The sequence below is a fragment of the Ciona intestinalis genome, unplaced genomic scaffold (assembly GCF_000224145.3).
Source record: "Ciona intestinalis unplaced genomic scaffold, KH HT000117.2, whole genome shotgun sequence".
Taxonomy (NCBI): domain Eukaryota; kingdom Metazoa; phylum Chordata; class Ascidiacea; order Phlebobranchia; family Cionidae; genus Ciona; species Ciona intestinalis.
In genome coordinates this window covers 48,507-67,838 of record NW_004190439.2, presented here as the reverse complement: position 1 = coordinate 67,838, position 19,332 = coordinate 48,507, and the positions used below count along the sequence as shown (strand labels likewise).

Genomic DNA, 19,332 nt, shown 5'->3' with positions numbered 1-19,332 from the left:
ATGAGTATCAAATATTAATGTTAGTGATATTTGGAAGCTTGTGTGTTACAGGTAATAACTTATGATTAATTAACAATGTTTATGAAGTATTTAATTATAAACTTCTTCCAGCTTCTCCCACTTGGTTCCAACCCAACAGTCACCCCATCAAGAAATACATGGGCACTTGATTATACTGGGCAGTTGTGCTCAGTATATTTCTGTGTGACTGGATCACCACAGGATCTTACATGGTTTTTCCAGGATTCATCAGGGACAACTCTTGCTTTTTTTACATTTTCAACAGAACCTTGGCACAAACCCATGCCAACCAACCACCCCTGTACCAGGTTACAATGCAACTTGCCAATATTTTTTTTTAAAAAAAAAAAAAAATGGGGTAAGTTGCTACACAACAACGTTCAGTGTTACCAACAAATTAACTTCTTCTTTCAATCAATCACAGTTGGAGCTAGCTCATGGTGGTTCAAGTTGCTTTGCTCAGAATATTTCACTTCAAGGTTGAATTTTGTAAATGAATTTTTAATAAATTAATTTGGTTTATTGGTAATTAGTTGCATGATTTCATAAGGGAGTATATGTGTAATAAAATATAAATTACAAACTACATGATATTTTCTTGCATGAACAAAAAGATGTAACTTTGTGGCTGATTGTTTTGCCGTATAACTGACAATTTAGGCAGTGTATCAGTGACTCCTAGTTTAAAGCAATTGCCGTTAATTGTCTTGCCCAAGGACACACACACACAAAATGGTAGCAGCGATGAGACTAAAACTCGGGACCTCCGAGTTAGAAGCAGGCGCGTCAAACACTTTGCTATGGTGTCAGTTCCTGTATATACTGCTTTTTAACCACTATTTAATTTTTATTACTCAAATATTTGTAATTGAATATTTTTGTTTTACCACAGAATGTTCATCTCCAACACCCAACAATGTTCCAGTCAACCCATCAAGTGGTGTCTACAACACTCAAGCTAACTTCCAGTGTTCCCATGGTTCAACTTTATTTTATTTAAATGGAACAGCTGGAAACACTGCAACCAAATGCCTTGCTACAGCAGAGTGGGAGAATGAAAAGATAGTTCAATGTTTGACTGGTTAGTGGTTAGTAATTTAAATGAACCAGTAACTTACTTTAAAGTAAAGTGGTATACCATATACCACAGTATCAATACCACGCTATGTTATAACAATATTTTGCTTTGTTGCCACTTTATGACTTATTATATTGGTGTTCTGTTCGATACATACCGTTTTGAGATACTATTTATGCAACCTTGTGGGGATATAATTGTTTTGCCTGGCTGGTAAAATTGGATAACCAATTGGTAACCATGTCGGAGCAATTGTTGTTATTTATCTTGGCCAAAGACACACCCCCACAGTGGTAGCGTCATATATCTAGAACTAAGTAAACTTCGATTACAATATGAGCACTTTAACCACTGTATTAACTCGTTATTAATGAAATATATTTTTAAAAATTTCTGTTTTTGACTAACTGTTGCATTTTGCTTTCTAACAAAACAGATGTTTGTGCTAGCAAAATAACAAATTGAAAATTTTTTTAGAAAAATCACTAGAAAACTGTATTTTGATTTGTTGTCAGCAAATTTTGAATTTCTTCATCGAAAAGCTTGTACTTATAATTTGGATTTTAGTCAAAATATAAAAATCATTATTTTCTGGTTGGATTATTTCCCAACTAATAGAAATTTTTAAATTAATGACATCAAAAAATGTCAATTGCATCACTTATAACTAGATGTTGCAAGTTGATTTTCGCTAAAATCTTGCCAAATCTCACTAAAAAAATCATTAACTTTTACAAGAAATCACATTAAAGCCATAATAAAACATACAGCAGCAAAAAAAGTTGGATAATACAAAAGCAAAGTTTATGTAAAATTTGCTACATAATAACAAAAAAACAAGGTTTTCAAAACCAAACTTTTAAACCATAACTTAGACCGGGGGAGCCCCAGAGCAACATAGAGATCAAGTTAAAGGGAATTTCTTTGACAGAAAAATGTATAAACGTTACTTTGGTAGATAATTCTATTCTCTTTTAAACAAAAATAAATGAAAGAGTTTTTACCAACTGGTGAACTTACTTATGTTTTTGATAACTTTCAGGATGTATATTTATAAACATCTACTTCAGGAAGCTTAAATACTTCCACAATTTTGTATTTTACTACAGTGTCATACAACGGGATTGAGCTGAAATTTTACGCTATTCGAAAAACATACGAGCAAGCCAAGACTGCTTGTGAGTCCGACAACGCCCAGCTAGTAGTGGTGAAGAGTCAAGCAATGCAAGATATCATCACTCCACACCTCGATTCCACGATTAGTTACATTGCATGGGGACAATATGATTACAGTGTTGGTTATTGGATGGGGCTCAGGAAATTAGCAGGTGCAAATATACACGACTACAAAGCTCTTGATGGTACCACCTACGTCAACAAGCCCGCATATACAAACTGGAACAATGTGGAACCGAACGCTCTGAAGTCTCAATTAGCTTGTGCGTATATGTGTCCCTACAATACTGTGTATGGGATAAATAGAGCGTATAATCGGTTGAGCGACAATGCGTTATTTGATGTTAGTAAAGGTGGCTGGTGGACCAATTTCTGCACCCTGTACAATTACTATATTTGTCAAAGAGGTAAGACATGTACGAAGTTCATACAATTGTGTTGGTCGCTCAGTTTGTCTTCATGCTTTAGACTAATTTACTTCAATGCTAATGCTATTACAGTGTGTGGAAAAGCATACATTATTTTAACTTGGTTTGGTCATTTATATCGTCGCGGGTTTGAACTTGGCTGACTTATCCATGATTGCCACTCACATGCCCACAGCCGCTGCTAAACTTTGTGTGTAAATATCTTTTATACAGATGCTACAGAAGCCTGTAACTTCCGTGTTTTTTACAACAATCTACTAACTTACATATCTGTACAGCCTTCTGCGCAACGAACCCTTGTATACATGGATCGTGTGTTGCTTTGGCGACAAGCTACAAATGTAATTGCGATCCTGGTTACTCTGGATCTCTGTGTGACGATGGTAAGACTTAATTATGCAAATAGATTTGAACATTTCTACTTGTGCTTGTTTATATTTGTCTTGTGGTGCCAATATCGCACCCCATGCCCAGTTAGAATATATATATGTAGGTATATAACTGCTATTCAAATTTTACATATCAATTTAAAGTAAGTGAAAAATTGAAAGCATCACATACCATCATATCTGTGTTTGTGTTAATTTTATATTTATCATTGTCATGTGGATGGCCCTTCCTAATTCATTCCACAAACATTGTAAATCATCAATGAATATTTATTACTTTCAAAATATTTTAGATCTATGCTTCCCCCAGCCTTGTCAGAACGGTGGGAGTTGTAACAGAGTTCCCGGCAACTACACTTGTTCATGCTTGAATGGCTTTGTTGGAAGGAATTGTGAAACAGGTAGTTTCAGTTGGTGCCATCACGGCCCCATAGAATGTTGTCTCATATTTATAAATTTATGCAATGTTACATTCAACAGCATTTAACTATAACTTAAGAGTTTCATCCCATACATAACACCTACTGCATATTGTTTTAAATGATCACTTTACCTTCACTGTTAATATACAGGACAACCAACACCAACAACTCCCACAACTGGTGGTACTCCACCAACCATCCCCGATAACTTGGGTGTTATATTCGGAGCTGTGTTAGGTGTAGTGGGAGCTCTTATATTGATCATCATTCTTGTTTATCATTTTTTTATCAGACCAAACAAGAAAGATGTAACTGGTGAGCAAATTAAATAATATGAAGACAACCTTATTTAGTTTGTTAAGTTAAAATTGAGGTTTTATGTACGTAAGCAAATAGGGGGTTCATATCTTGCTGTTATTACTACTCGGCATAATGTATGACCTGGAATTGAATAAATGAATTTACATTTTATTTTCTGGTATAAACAGTGAGTGTAGGTTTTAAGTGTCAGCCATGCGGTATAACTTATTATTTGGATTAAAACAAACATTAATAAGTGTATACAAACTTCATCTTTACCTGTTTACTACTTTTCTAAGTTATTTAATGCGATATCATTATTTTTCAGTTGCTATGCTCAATCCCGAAATGTAAGTATTCAATGCTTTTATAAAATAAAAATTGTTTATATTTTACCTTATTTTATTAGACCTGGATCTTTCAAACTACCACGTAAGTTCGATGTGTTACTTACCCTTTTAATTTTTATAATTTTAGTTAAATATTGATTTGATTTTCAATTTGTAAAAACTGTTCATTTTGATTCCATCATGGTTACTGTGCATGCTATAACCTTCGAGACCTGACACCAACAACATTGTGGGTGTTTGTGTTGTAGTCACTAACCAATGCTTGCTCTAATGTAAGGGTTTCTTATGGGCTAATTATAGTAACTTCTATGCGGCATGAGGTGTATGAAACAGAACACCCATGTTATAAAGACTGTCTTGCCTCGCAAGGCATAAATAAGTTTCATTCATTTATGTTGTGCCCACTACAAGTTTAAATCCAATGCATTGTACAGGTTATGTTGATATCACCCTTCCACAAGAAGTGTCATACGAAAACTTAAAAGAAGAAAATGTGAGTTTTGAACTTCTTTGTATAAAAACTATCTTTGAGATGCGTCGCAGTCTTTATCTAACATGTTTTGTAAACTTTATTACTCTGTATTATAAAGCAAGTCATAATATTGGATGCTTTATAGTTACTTCCTATGTTTTTATTATTCATATTAATCGAATCTTCTTACTCTGACCAGAAAAGATGAAGTAAAGTGATGAAATGTAAAAATAAAATATGATAAGACTTTCATCTCAAACATTTCTGTAAAATCTGTTGTTTTTCTAGATTGATCCAAGCTCAACAAATTATGAAAACATGAGAAACAACGTATCAGTTAATCGAGGTAATAGATATCATTATCTTCACAAATTCAAAACTCATTCAAAATAATTTCAGATGAAGAAGGTTATGTTGAACTAAAGCAACTGGATCCTTGTGGACAGGTGTGTTTGACTCATATTTTGTGCTGTGTTAAATAAATGCTGCTTACCTAGTGAGGGCAACACCAGTTGGTATGCATAGGTGATTCACACACCTCATGTTCATTAAAAAGTTACCATGTATGTAACTGTGTGATGACTCTTTTTCTTTAAGGTGGCTGTACACAGTATTCGGCATGAGAATTCGCTTGCGAAGTCGTATGCAAACCCATTACCGAGTTCTGCATGCGGCAGCGAAATCCGGACAAAACAGAAAAATCGGACGAATTCCAGATACTACTGTGTACAGCCACCTTTAGTAGGGTTGAGAATTTAGATAACCCATTAGTTACCACTGGGTTGTAGCAATTTCTGCTAGGTTACTTGAACACAAGCAAGCTTAAAGTGCTTACAGCTTTGTGTTTTGAATCCAGTACCTTCTGTTTACGAGGTACACTGTGGGATGTGACTGGTTTTGTTTGATTTTGTGCAGTGTTGTGTCTTGATTTAAATCTCCTTAAACATACTATATATCTAATTAGGTTGTAACCAGTAGTGAGAATGGTGGGTATGAAACAGCCATTGTTAGAGTGAACGAGGAACCAGAATACGTGAGCATTGCCCAACTTCCACAACCACTGTATGAGCCTATTAATCCACTGCCCTGACAAAGTGGTGACTGCGGGATTGTTTGAATTTTATTCAATAATCGATTCAGCTTTGTGTTTTTATGTTTTTATATTAATGCCTTAAACTTTTTAGTTTTGTAATGTATAATAGATTGGGGTAAGATGGGACATGTTTTCATTCTCTTTCTAGTACTTTTTGATTATAAACGAAAAACATTTAAAGAATTATACAACCACAGCCTTCCGATTCTCAAAAAGCTTGTGAAAAAAATGATTGTTAAAAAGACGATCAGGAAATATGGGATATTCGTGTTAAAATATCCCATCTTACCCCACTGTACCATACACCTAAGTATTTCTGTACAGATTGTGTTATATTATCTCTTCCACTATAGAAGGATTACTGCTGTTGTGGTAACTTTTTAAGATGATGTTAAACTCTTTATTAAGTTAATGCCAATCCATGTCAATAACACGATTTCTGATCCATAGTGTTATGTCTGAATTACTAAAGTAAATATCCGGCGCAGCGGTTAGCCTCTCGTATGGTAGTATAAAGATACCTAGTTTAATCCATTACAATACAGATATGCAGTAACTCATAAGCGAAAGCTGGAGTTGCTTCAATGTCGGCCATACATTAAAATGAATAAACAAATATACCAAGGTGGGCGCGTATATGTATCTCTTTAATCGGTGCCGTGATACGGTTGGTTACCACTCATGCCTCCAAACCAGAGGTAATGGGTTCGAGGCTCTTTGCTGCTATCATTGTGGGCGTATGTGTCCTTAAGCAAATTGCTCAAACCCAGTGGTCAATAATGGGTTGTCAAAATTGTCAGCCATACATAAAAACATAAAAATGCCCCCAAAACAGATAACCACAAAGTTAAGTTCGTGGTAACTGGTAAGCTGGCATGAAGTGTATGAACACCCATGTTATAACGACGACTGTCGTTTTCCGGCCACGCGAGGATAAAGCAAGTTTCATTTAAAACACATCTTCCAAATGTTCCTTGATTTCATATACACATTACAAAAATCTATAATGTTTACAGTCCGAAGTCATTTACTTTTTATCGGCTATTTATATTACGTGTGGGTGGCACGGCTGTGCAAGCGATCGCTTTGTAACCAAATATTTCAAATCCCGATGTTGCTACAAATTATTTCCGTAATACATACTAAGCATAAACGTGACGTTTGTAGAGGATCGTTGTTGCTACATACTCCCATCTATCTAGTATTGTTCCATACGTGCAACAATGAGTTGACGTCATCATGACGTAACTTGCCGACGTGTTCCCAAACCCGGAAGATGCAGCAATCTATCCACGTTACTGTAACAATGATAGCCAGGTACGTCAGTGCACGAGTTCGCTTATAAAACGTGCTAGGTGTAAAGGTTTATATTGTGTTAGAAATACTGCGTTGGTGCAGTTTCGACTCATATCTGTAGTATTCAGATCCAGTTATTTATCGTATACGTGTAATGTAGAGTAAATTGTAGTAAACTGTTTATTTCTATCATATTAGTTTGGGTATAGTGTTGTAGCCTAAACTATAATACCACGAACAGAAATATATAGAACTATGTAGGTCAGAAATAATAGCCTGTATTTTTTTATGTGTATATGTTATGTTGATAAATTGTTGTTTCTTAGGAATCTACAAAACATAACGGAGCTTATACACAAAGAAGAATGTTTAATAAACTGTTTATTGTTTCTGTTTGGATGCTCATTACTCAGTGCTATGGCCAAGGTGAGACTTAATATAGCAGTGTGGGGGAAGATGGGTCACCATTTATAGTAAACAAAGAAAATTCAAACAATAATAAAACCGTATCCTCACGATTCCGTTGTTAACTGTTTAAAACACGACCAGGGTCCCATCTTCCCCCACCCTACTATATTGATTTGTTAGAACTAGTTGTTAGATTAAATATTGCAGGTTTAATGTCATTCTTTCTTCTTATACACATGTGTAGCATCACGCATGCACAAACTCACCCGAACCAAACGTTTCGCCGCGGAATTGAATGCATCAACTTATTTTATCGGATCCGTTATGCCATGTTTAGTAGTGAATAGTGATTCATTTCTAATTGTTTTGCTACAGTCTATGCTTGGCGGTGACGCGTTTTATTAAGGAATGCTTAAACCGCAATGTAAATAAATATTACTACAGCTAAAGCGACGATTGCGTGTTTTTTGCGACTCGTATTTTTAACTGGGATGTCAGTTCAGCAAGATAATACCGTTGCGCCACAGTTCGTAACTCTGCATGCCCTGCTGTGACACATTTCCTTCAGTTCACGAAAGCAAAGTTGGTAGGTGGTAATTAAACAAGCGCGGGTGATATCATTACTTCCTTGGTGTAATAGCGGAGTTTCATGTTACGTCATAATAGCACGGAAGGTTGTGGAAATATTGTGAAGTAATATTTATATAATCCGGATATGTCGTTTTATTTATTCTAAAACCAGTTTAATTATTGTTTAGAAATTAAATTTGGGTGCATTAGTTGATTGAATGAATACAGGAATGTAATGTCAAAAATTTATATATAGTAGGTTGGGGCAAGACGGGACACCTTTACCACATATTATCGAAATATCCTGACCGTGTTATAAACAATTAACAACGATCTATGGGTGTCGTAAGAATACGATTCTATATTTATTTGAATGTTCCTTGTTTACTACCAAATGGGACGAGGAAATAGAATAAAAAGGTGTCCCATCTTCTTCGTTTAAATTTTATACAGGCAACCAACTAATTATACTTGTTATTTAGGACCTGTCACAATTGTACCATACAACGGGATTGAGCTGAAATTTTACGCTATTCGTAAAACATACGAGCAAGCCAAAACTGCTTGTGAGTCCGACAACGCCCAGCTAGTAGTGGTGAAGAGTCAAGCAATGCAAGATATCATCACTCCACACCTCGATTCCACCATTAGTTACATTGCATGGGGACAATATGATTACGGTGTTGGTTATTGGATGGGGCTCAGGAAATTAGCAGGTGCAAATATACACGACTACAAAGCTCTTGATGGTACCAACTACGTCAACAAGCCCGCATATACAAACTGGAACAATGTGGAACCGAACGCTCTGAAGTCTCAATTAGCTTGTGCGTATATGTGTCCCTACAATAATGTGTATGGGATAAATGGAGCGTATAATTGGTTCACGGACAGCGCATTTCCCAACGTAAGTAAGGGTGGCTGGTGGACCTTTCACTGCACACAGAAGAATTACTACATTTGTCAAAGAGGTAAATTATTTACTACGCCATTGACTGGTTTGATCCAATTTCATTTGTTCATTTATATCCACGTTGGCAGGAGCTTGAGTGTCCATGATAGCCAGTCCCATGCACACAGTCGAGCTGTTAAACATGGCATACTTTGTGTATAAATATATTTGATATATCATTAACAATAGGAACCTATTACTGCCTTGTTCAGAATAATTTTAACCACAATCTCATTGTACAGCCTTTTGCGCAACGAACCCTTGTAGATACGGATCGTGCGTTGCTTTAGCGACGAGCTACAAATGTAATTGCGATCCTGGTTACTCTGGATCTCTGTGTGGCGACGGTAAGACTGGATTAAGAAAATAGTTTTCAACATTTCTACTGCTTGTTTGTATTTGTCTTGTGCACAACCACGCGGAACATACATGCTGACTCCACAGACGTCATGCCCGCTTACCGATAGCCAACTTTATTTCATAGGATATGCTTACCGACTTAAAATCTACGGCATGCGCGTCCTTAGCAAGACACGTTAAAGCAAAACGTTCATTTCTCCTTTAATATGTTGATGGAATTGCCAATCATATCAAAAATAGCCTTAGGGCACATTTGTTCTCCATGGCTACATTCTTATAATTTTACTTCATTTTAGATCTATGCTTTCCCCAGCCTTGCCTGAATAATGGCAGTTGCAACAGAGTTCCCAACACTTACTCTTGCTCATGTGTGGATGGTTTTATTGGAAGGAATTGTGAAACAGGTAACTTAAGTGCATGTGAAACTGATTTACCAACATTTTTCTTATTTAAAAGAATAAAACTTATCAGAATCACTGGGCCAAGGCACTTAACGATAACTGCATAAACTCCTACCAAGTAGCCTATTGTGGCGGGGCAAAGATAATTTTCCTGGCCCAGTGACACATGCACACAATGGTGGTAGCATCGAGCCTTGAATTCATGACCTATGGTCTTGAAATTCATAATGATTTTTACAGTTCGAGGTCATTACCTCTAATCAACCTTACACACCACTCTTCCATTATTTTGTACATTTTTATAATATTTTTGATAAATCTGTTTGATTTTCAAATGACATCAAATCTTGTTTTGTTCTATTCGAACATAGTTTTATTTTACTCAAACATTGTTGTTCATACTCTTGCCTTAATATATTCTTTTCGACACTTGTCATTCTATTGTAGATCTATGCTCCCCCCAGCCTTGTCAGAATGGTGGGAGTTGTAACAGAGTTCCCGGCAACTACACTTGTTCATGCTTAAATGGCTTTGTGGGAAGGAATTGTGAAACAGGTAGTTTCATTGTGGTATAATGTTATATTATCTTTAATTTCCAACCACAAAAGGAAACATAAGTTACGTTCATCCATTTTCTCTAATCAAGCAAAAAAATGATTTTAAAATCTCTACTTTTCAGTTATGCTTTATCAAATGTTTAGTTTTACCATAAAGTTTAATTACTCAATCCTCTTTCAAAATTAACAATGTATCTTGAGATTCAAACTGATTTTCAGACCTTTGTCTTTCCCAACCTTGTCAAAATGGTGGCAGTTGTAACAGAATCCCCGGAGCCTACACTTGTTTATGTGCAAGTGCTTTTCTTGGAAGGAATTGTGAAAAGGGTATTTTATCAAAAAACAAGTTTTTAACCCTTTATTACTGTATCACTGTTTTTTAATAAAAACTTTTGCACTTTATTGTCATTGTCGGCTTTTCCCTCATTTTATTTTAGTTGGTTTGTTTATGTTTTTCACCAACACTTTCCGCCATTTATATTACTTTAGCTTACTATTTCTTTTTCACTTTATTAAAACTCCATTGGGTCTCATTTTAATCTGATGGGTCCCTACCACAGGACTCAGCCAAACACACGTTCACATATTTAAAGTACTTGCAATAACAATAATAAACATCAGTTCATTGATTTACAGAATACTTCTTCAATGTTGGTGACCTTTGTCTCATCCATGTTAACAGCAGAGGAAGAAAAACCTTCAGAGAATCTTTATCTCAATGCCAGTCGCTCAATGCTAGCCTTGCGATCATAAAAAGCAGTCAAGTCCAAACAGCCATACTTAACCACCACAACTTTGGTGTTGGTCAAACTTGGCTAGGTGGTTTTTCAAACCACTCAAAATGGCTCTGGCTTGATTCAAGTGATATGGTGTACAACAACTGGTTAAATGGTGCACCAGTGGTTAATGATACAAACTGTGTTAGTTTAGCTCCAAATGGAACATGGGTGCATTCTTATTGTGAAGATAAACACGGATATGCTTGTGAAAAATCAGGTAATACAAAAAGGCTTCTGTATTATTATTTTGGAAATGTAATGGAGCCCAATAAGAACATGAGAACACACCCATCATGGTGGCAGTGATCAACCTAGTCATGCACTTTAACTGTCGTGACGCTAGAATATCATTATCTCATTTAGCTATCTCAGCATTGCAACATGTCTTATACCGTGATGAAAATAGCTTTTAAATGAATCATTTCCTTCTGTAGTTGACGGAAGAGATCTTTGTTCCTCTTCTCCTTGTCAAAACAATGCAACATGTATCAGCAGTGGTTGTAATGTTCACTGTGTGTGTACATCTGGTTACATGGGATCTAACTGTGCTATGATTGTACCACGAACTGGTGGTGCTGGTATGTATCTTTAAATATTCATCATAAACAGCAGATTGGTAGTTTTATCATCTAAGAAACTTTCACCAACCATGCTTTTATTCATCACTTATATTCAGTAGTTTTAAGAAAGTTTTAATGATCATTGTTTTGCTATTATTTCTTTTCTCTAAGCTGTTTTAATTAAACTGATCTTCGCTACTGTATTGAAAGAGATAAAAACATCTTTTATTATAAACTCACAGGAACTTCTAGTTCAACTGTGTACATTGCCATTGCAGTGACTTGTGGGTTGCTACTGATTGTCATAGTTGTCCTTATACTCTACAAACGAAGGTAAATTGTTTTATTTTAAAAGTTAAAATATTTAAAATATACCTTATTAAATGCAGGACTCGACCTAAATCACCTAAACCAATAATGATGAATGCTAATCCACCAGTTGAAGCGGTTGCATATGTAAATGGTAAGTTTACATTTTCTCCATACACCTAATAGGTATCCACACACCACCTGTGCCCAAGTAAGTACCCAGACTCCACATGTACTTATATACATCTTACATGTACCCGCTATACATAAGTATCCCAAACACATACATATGCCCTGCCACAATTTCCACACACCTAACAGAAGCCAAAAATTTTGCTAATAATTTTGTTTTCCAGTAAGCATAAAGTTACGATATGATTTTCAATGCAGTAATTGCACCAAGCGAAAATGCTTATTCTAGCATTGATATCCACCAAGGTGATGTTTTATACGATGACATTGCCACCACTTCAAGCCCGTACTTGATTAGGAAAGATAAATTTCTTCAGCACTTTCAAACCCTTGCTGCTAATGAAGGAAAACTGTGCATAGAAGAGTTTAAAGTAAGTTTTAATGTATCGAAAATATCCTGTTAAAAAAACTTGCCCTATAAATAAGAACATACAATATTACTTCAATGAATTGTGTACTTTAGTGCTTTCTAACCCAAGTGATACCAACCATTTGTTGTTCCCATTTAAATTGTTTTTGGAGGTCTACTGTAAAGATTCATTAAGTCTTTGACTGTAACTGTAGTTAAAATATTTTCACCCTGCTCTTAGAAAAACAGTAAAATGTAATTTCAAAAATTACATTTTATCCACCAATATTTGGGTTGAGAAACAACACATAGAAGTGATAAACACAATTCCATACAACTTCTTTCTACCCAATCCTTTGGCCGCTTGCAATAAGGTTGAGAAACACTGGTTTAAACTGAAAGAAAATAGAAATGACAATTTTACTTTATACAGTTACTTGCTGCTGCTTCAGCCAAGATAGAAATGCAAACAATTCATGGTGAAAACAACAAGGGAAAGAACAGATTCAAGAATATATTGCCATGTGAGTTTATTTTAAAATATTTTGTCTGTATATATTAGGTGCTGCAATGTGGCCAAATAGGAAATTGGTAAAGTTCTTCAAAATTGGTCTAATTAAAAATAACATATTTAATTTTAACTATTTTTTATCTCTACAAATATATTTGTTTTAATTAATTCATTCATATCTGTGTACAATTATTAACTTTGAGTTGATTCCAGATGACAGCACACGAGTTGTATTATCCACTGCAAATGGGCAAAGTGATTATATTAATGGAAACTATGTGGATGTAAGTTGGAATATATGAGATGTAATATACCAAATATCATATTAATGATAACCACTAAGGCTTGTGCAGCGCCATATGCTAACTTGTGAACAGGAACGAGGTGTATGAAAAAGGACACCCATGTTACAATGATTGTTGTTGCTCCATCAAATGAGCATAAATTAGTTACATTAGTTTATCAATAATGCTTATTAGCCCTACAAGCAAAACAGTGCATGAAAGGTAGCCATAACTTGTGTTCCTACTACTGTACTTGGAACTCTGTGTAACGCTTAATATCACATCTTATACCCCCAGTGTTACAACCAACCCCATAAATACATTGCCACACAAGGCCCTCTTCCTAAAACTGAGACCGATTTTTGGAGGATGGTTTGGGAGAGTAAGTGTCGCGTTATTGTGATGTTGACAAACTTATTGGAAGGAAATAAAGTAAGTTGCATAAATGTGTATATGTTGTGTGCCTAATATAACCTAATGGTAAAGTGTTGGTTTACTTATTTAATGACATGCCTCTGCCCGCAGAATACTTAAAGAAACAAAATATGAGAACGTTGTGTATGAATATGAAACAACCAATATGATATATTATTGCAGGGTGCCCCCTATAAAAAAATGTAAACTTTGTTTTTCTTACACCTAATTGATATATTGAATTATTTTTTCTTTAATGAGCATGAAGCACTAATAGAAAATGGAAAAATCATATTTTAACACAATACATATATATATACAAAAGCTTTTATTTAAATTCAATACCAAGTGAAAAAAATCATACAACGCAACTTAAGAATGCTTTTCCTTTGATATAAGATATGCCTGCCAACATTGTTTCTACTTGGTCAACTTATTAATCTTTCCTTATATTTTATTCTCGTTAATTTCAGAGGAAGTGTCACAAGTACTGGCCAGAGATTGGAGCATTGGGTAAACATGGAGATCTTATAATAGAGTGCGTAAACGAAACTTCATATGGTGGATATGTGATTCGAGAGATGAAAGTTACAAACAACAAGGTGAAAATGCAGTAAACTTATTTATTTCCCTTTTAAACATGTAAAAAATTAACTTGATACTATATTCTAAATGTGTAAGATCTTACAGCAAGGCATGCCAGGGGACATTGGGTTCAGGTCTCAATTAGCATCACCCATTGGATTTTATATAAAACAACTCTTCAGAAATTATTGACGATTTCATTTACAGTTAGATAATTAGCACTTTTGCTAATGGCCTGTGTTTTCTAATACTACAGACCACACGAAAGTTAAAGCAGTTCCACTTCACATCATGGCCCGACCATAATGTGCCCATCACCACGACTTCACTTCACAGATTCAAATGTGCTGTGCTAGATTATCATAAATCAAACCAAGTAGACAACTCTCCTATTGTTGTTCATTGCAGGTATTTATATAACTCATGCTCACTGTCAAGTTACAACATTGGTGTCTTCTTATACAACAGACACACATGGTGTATTCATGCACTTCATGCTCACTGGCACGCATAATTTAAATACATTAACAGTTTTTAGCCTACTATAAATGACTTCTATTTGGTTGTACATTGAAAATGCCAGGACACCCAGGGATTACCCCAACACCAAAGCTACAAACACACATAACATATGTAACATGCATCTACCACAGTGCAGGAGCTGGTAGAACTGGAACCTTCATTGGATTTGACAGTTTGATGGCTGAAATGGACCACAGATCATGTGTTAACGTGTTTGAAACAGTGCTGGCTATGAGAAAGCAAAGAGTGGATATGGTTCAAAACTCAGTGAGAATTTGTTTTGTACAGAACATACATTAATATCGTGGTTTATTATATAAGCTGCATTTTCTGTCTTTTTTGAATTTTTAGATAGTTGTTTGTTGATGGAGAAATTATTTTAGACACATTACAAATTAGATATTTGGATCGCTAACTTAAAGTTCCGAATGTTAAGGTTTAAATTCTGCAGTGAAGTATGTAACCCTGCCCTAAAAGCTACTTTGTTACATTTTCCCAGAAACAATATTTACTTCTTCACAAATTGGTGGCGGAAGATTGTAAGATTGGAAACACTGATTTCTCTGTGGAAGAATTAGAAGAAAGAATTCAGCGACTTGAAAAGTATTTCAATTTAAATCGTATTATTATTATGTTGGAACTCTCCGCTTTATGGAACTTGGTCCTTTCATTTTTTTTTATTATTTGTTGAACAAACTATAATCATCCAATTTATTTTAGAAATAGTAGGTCGGGGTAAGATGGGACACCTTTTCATTCTATTTTCTCCTCCTATTTAATAGTAAACAAAGAACATTCAAAGAATTATAAAACCGTATCCTCACGACTCCTATAGGCCGTTGTTAAATGTTTAAAACCTGATTAGGATATTTGGATATTATGTGCTAAAGGTGTCCCATCTTTCCCCACCCTACTATATGTTCTGATACAGATGCTTTTGCTTCTAATCCATTCTGTGATTTTATGTGTGGGCTGATTAATCTTTGTGGCTTTTATTCGAATTCATTCTTTTAAAAATTATTTGGGTAATAATTCACAATATGATAACAGAGTTGGACAATTCGGGAAAATCAGGGTTCGCTCACGAATTGGAGAAAACTTTCCCAAATGAAACCACTTCTGAAACCAGAATCTTAAACGCCATGTAAGGTTTTAACTTATCAACATAAATGCGTTATAGCTTAAATTAGTGGGGAATAATTCTAATTAATTTCATTCTAAATTATCAAATATATTTCTAGTTAAACATTCCAACATCAAAGGAGCTGCATACGACGCTTCTTTCGTCGAGGTTAGTGAACCTAAATATAGTTTAAAATATTTACTATTTATTTGATAAATTTTATGAATATAAACAAACTGCAAACATCAAGAGCAGATTTCAGTTTTGAATCGGGTGTCTTTTGATAAGCTTTGGTAATGGTGCACAGTAACGTCTGAATTATAAAGCACCTCATTTATATTTTTTCTGTAGAGTTACAGCGAAAGCCTGGAGATAATTGTAGCGGCTGGTCCCACTCATGAATCGCTTGAAAACTTCTGGCACGCTGTGACTTCCAACAACGTTGGAACAATTGTTTCGCTGCGAAGCTCGCAGGAAGAAAGAGTAAATAAATTGCTGGGAATTCTCAATTTCTAATTTTTTGCCAATACATTTTTACACTTTTGCTTTTATTGTCTTAGGTACCATTAATAAAGATTCCACTTGCTATTACAAATGTTACTTTGAAAAACTCTGGAAGACATGTTTAATAAATATCTCAATTTATTTCACAATTATAACTTTAAATAAATAAGCTACTTGGCTGACTGTCTTATTTTTTAGGAATATGAGTTTTAAGAAAAATATAAAAGTCTGTTAAAAAGCATAAATGATCTGTTTAGGAATATGTCTTAATATATTAAAAAAGCATCGCCAAAGAACATGTTGTACCAGTAACCACTTTATTGCATCATAATGTAGAAACTTGGATTCCAATTCTTACCCTCACAACAACCATTGATGATTAATGACATCACAATTGAAGAACAAACTAAATCGACAAGTGGTTGCATCACAGACAAATCTTTGATGATTACAACACCAAGGGGGAAGGTTTGTGTTGGCTGTTTTATATTTCGACAGTTAGCATGAGGTGTATGAATTCACCATGTGTGTCTGGTGTATAAGAAGAAACCCATGTTATAACTCGACAGTGAGCATGAGGTGTATGAATACACCATGTGTGTCTGGTGTATAAGAAGACACACATGTTATAACTCGACAGTGAGCATGATGTGTATGAATACAATGTGTGTTTCTGCTGTATAAAACACTTTATCCTTATATAATTGAATATGATTAACAGCAGCTTCCATTAACAGAATATGGTGAGATACTTTCATTTCCAAACCTGGGATCCAGACACTGTACCCAACACAACAGCAGAGTTGATTGATCTTGTTAAACGACTTCAAGCACAGACTGGGAAAGGAAAACTTATGATATTTTGCAGGTATATGAAACAATCTTATAAAAGATAAAAAAGTTCAATTTTTGTGAGGCTGCTAATTATTTTTTTTAAGTTGATGAAATCCCAAAGGAGACTGATTTATTCTAAAGAATAAATGGTTGAGACATCACTATGTCTGTGACCGACATAGATTATTTAAAAAAATTTATATCATTCCAAATCAAGTTAACAAAATTTGCGATTTTTCAGTGATGGAATAAACCGCAGTGGTGCGTTTGTTGCTCTTATTAACTTGATGGAGAGAGTTAACATTGAAGGAAGTATTGACATCTTTAGAACTGTGAAGGATTTGAGAGATATGAGGATTGGGATGGTTTCTACAGAGGTAAAAACTTGCTTATGTTGGTCGTTTGAACGAATATTTATTATGGTGAAGTAGTTTTAGAAGTTACAGACTTTCTCTTTTTATATTGCAAGTGCTCGCTTATGACTCACCATGAGTGCAGCTTTGAGATTTTGTATATTTTTCCATGTAAGTTACCATTTACACAACTCATTAGTGATTACTTAGTTTGAACCATTACCGTTAGTGGTCACTAATGAACGCAGTGGTAACGCAGTGTCTCGTCTCTATGTATTATTATAAAGGGGCAACCTTCACCACAATGCTATCCTACTATCTAACCATGAATGGCATTCTTGGCTATCGACTTAACTAGTCGGCACCTATATTCGATTTTCTTTTTTTAGCTGCCCGACTAAAACTTTAGTTGGTGGATTTTGACCGACTAACTTGTGTAATAAGAAACGCACAAAAAACGTAGTCGACCAACTAAATGTGAAAAACCACCAACTAAAGTTTAGTCGATTGAATAAAAAACATGGTAACCAATAGTTACTACGACCAACTAGTTTAGAGAAGACCACCCCATGTATGGTGTATTAAAATAAAAGGCTGATAATGCCATTTTTGAAAATAACTTAAACAGTACAATTTATTTGATTTTAATGGGGTACACATTTCGTAATACTTGAATCTATATATAGTATTATGATATTTTAAAGTTTTTTTTTTTTTTCTCAGCTACTTTACAAATTCCTTCACAACACCATGGTGGATTATGTTTCAACTTTTCAAGTTTACTCAAACTTCGGATGCAAATAGTTTAAGGAACAAGCAAATGAGCTTAACTTTTGTTGTGCTAGCTTGGTGAGGGAGTTGGAAGTCGTTAGAACACACTTTTTTCCCTTTCACACAACTCGTACCCGCTTATGAGTTACAATAAACGTTTGTTAATGATGATTTTCTAACAATTTACACAGCCCATTAGTGACCACTGGGGTTGGAAAAAATTTTCATTAAATGTGTGTGATGGAACATAAACAGTAACCACCAGTGCCAAACTTTCTTATGATTTGTACTGATATATAAATTGACTGCTTTTGTATAAAATAACGAACTTTTTGATGGCAATGTTTCATCTGATATTCTCCCCCACATCCCACTGCTATTATTTTAATAATGTTAATTCAATCAGTGCTTTTTATTAAAAGGATGATTCTTATTAAACCGTTTCATATTGGCCTGCATGTTTGTGAATAAACTCATTAGAAAATTCATGTTTAATCTTTATTTATCTAAATATGTGTGACTCAATTTTCTTTTATATTTCTTTAACAATGCACTTATGTAAAGTTATATAGTACGGTGGTGGAAGATGGGACACGTCTAACACATAATATCCAAGTATTCTGATTTTATTTTTAACAATTAATAACGATCTATGGAAGTCGTGAGGATGTAGTTTTATAATTATTTGAGTGATCTTTGTTTAGCTCGAACTTTTAAAGCGGACTTCCCGCATTGTACGGGTCGTGTCCTTATGCACACAAACACAACGTTGCACTGACGACTAGATGTCTCGTCATGAATATGGTCGAATTTAATTCTCATTTCATTTTATGATACTATACCTGTAGGCAGACATGTCTTTGAATTTGTACATTACATACAGCTAAGCTTCTTCGAGTGCGGCATATAATAATAGCTGCAGTCGGAGGGCACCGCTAATCAAAATCGCACAGAACAGATGGGTAAGGT

The 19,332-nt window shown here is 34.9% G+C and overlaps 2 protein-coding genes across 2 annotated transcripts; both read left to right on the top strand.

Moving 5' to 3' along the window:
• Nucleotides 1-388: 388 nt before the first annotated feature.
• Nucleotides 389-5,739, top strand: LOC100178545. Its single transcript, XM_026838803.1, has 12 exons — nucleotides 389-500; nucleotides 914-1,102; nucleotides 2,209-2,682; nucleotides 2,982-3,086; nucleotides 3,386-3,493; nucleotides 3,665-3,829; nucleotides 4,143-4,164; nucleotides 4,224-4,246; nucleotides 4,599-4,657; nucleotides 4,925-4,982; nucleotides 5,036-5,082; nucleotides 5,601-5,739. The coding sequence occupies exons 3-12, from the start codon at nucleotides 2,322-2,324 to the stop codon at nucleotides 5,724-5,726; spliced, it is 1,074 nt and encodes a 357-aa protein (XP_026694604.1). The 5' UTR covers nucleotides 389-500; nucleotides 914-1,102; nucleotides 2,209-2,321; the 3' UTR covers nucleotides 5,727-5,739.
• Nucleotides 5,740-6,922: 1,183 nt separating this feature from the next.
• Nucleotides 6,923-18,851, top strand: LOC100185633 (receptor-type tyrosine-protein phosphatase alpha-like). Its single transcript, XM_026838805.1, has 26 exons — nucleotides 6,923-7,046; nucleotides 7,352-7,451; nucleotides 8,486-8,974; nucleotides 9,198-9,302; nucleotides 9,612-9,719; nucleotides 10,164-10,271; nucleotides 10,493-10,600; nucleotides 10,910-11,269; nucleotides 11,487-11,630; nucleotides 11,855-11,945; nucleotides 12,002-12,075; nucleotides 12,312-12,484; nucleotides 12,896-12,986; nucleotides 13,187-13,257; nucleotides 13,555-13,689; nucleotides 14,145-14,273; nucleotides 14,513-14,664; nucleotides 14,910-15,045; nucleotides 15,278-15,381; nucleotides 15,829-15,887; nucleotides 16,020-16,069; nucleotides 16,253-16,382; nucleotides 16,740-16,873; nucleotides 17,143-17,273; nucleotides 17,481-17,616; nucleotides 18,316-18,851. Exons 2-26 carry the CDS (start codon nucleotides 7,391-7,393, stop codon nucleotides 18,394-18,396), a joined length of 3,360 nt encoding a protein of 1,119 aa, XP_026694606.1. The 5' UTR covers nucleotides 6,923-7,046; nucleotides 7,352-7,390; the 3' UTR covers nucleotides 18,397-18,851.
• Nucleotides 18,852-19,332: the final 481 nt, after the last annotated feature.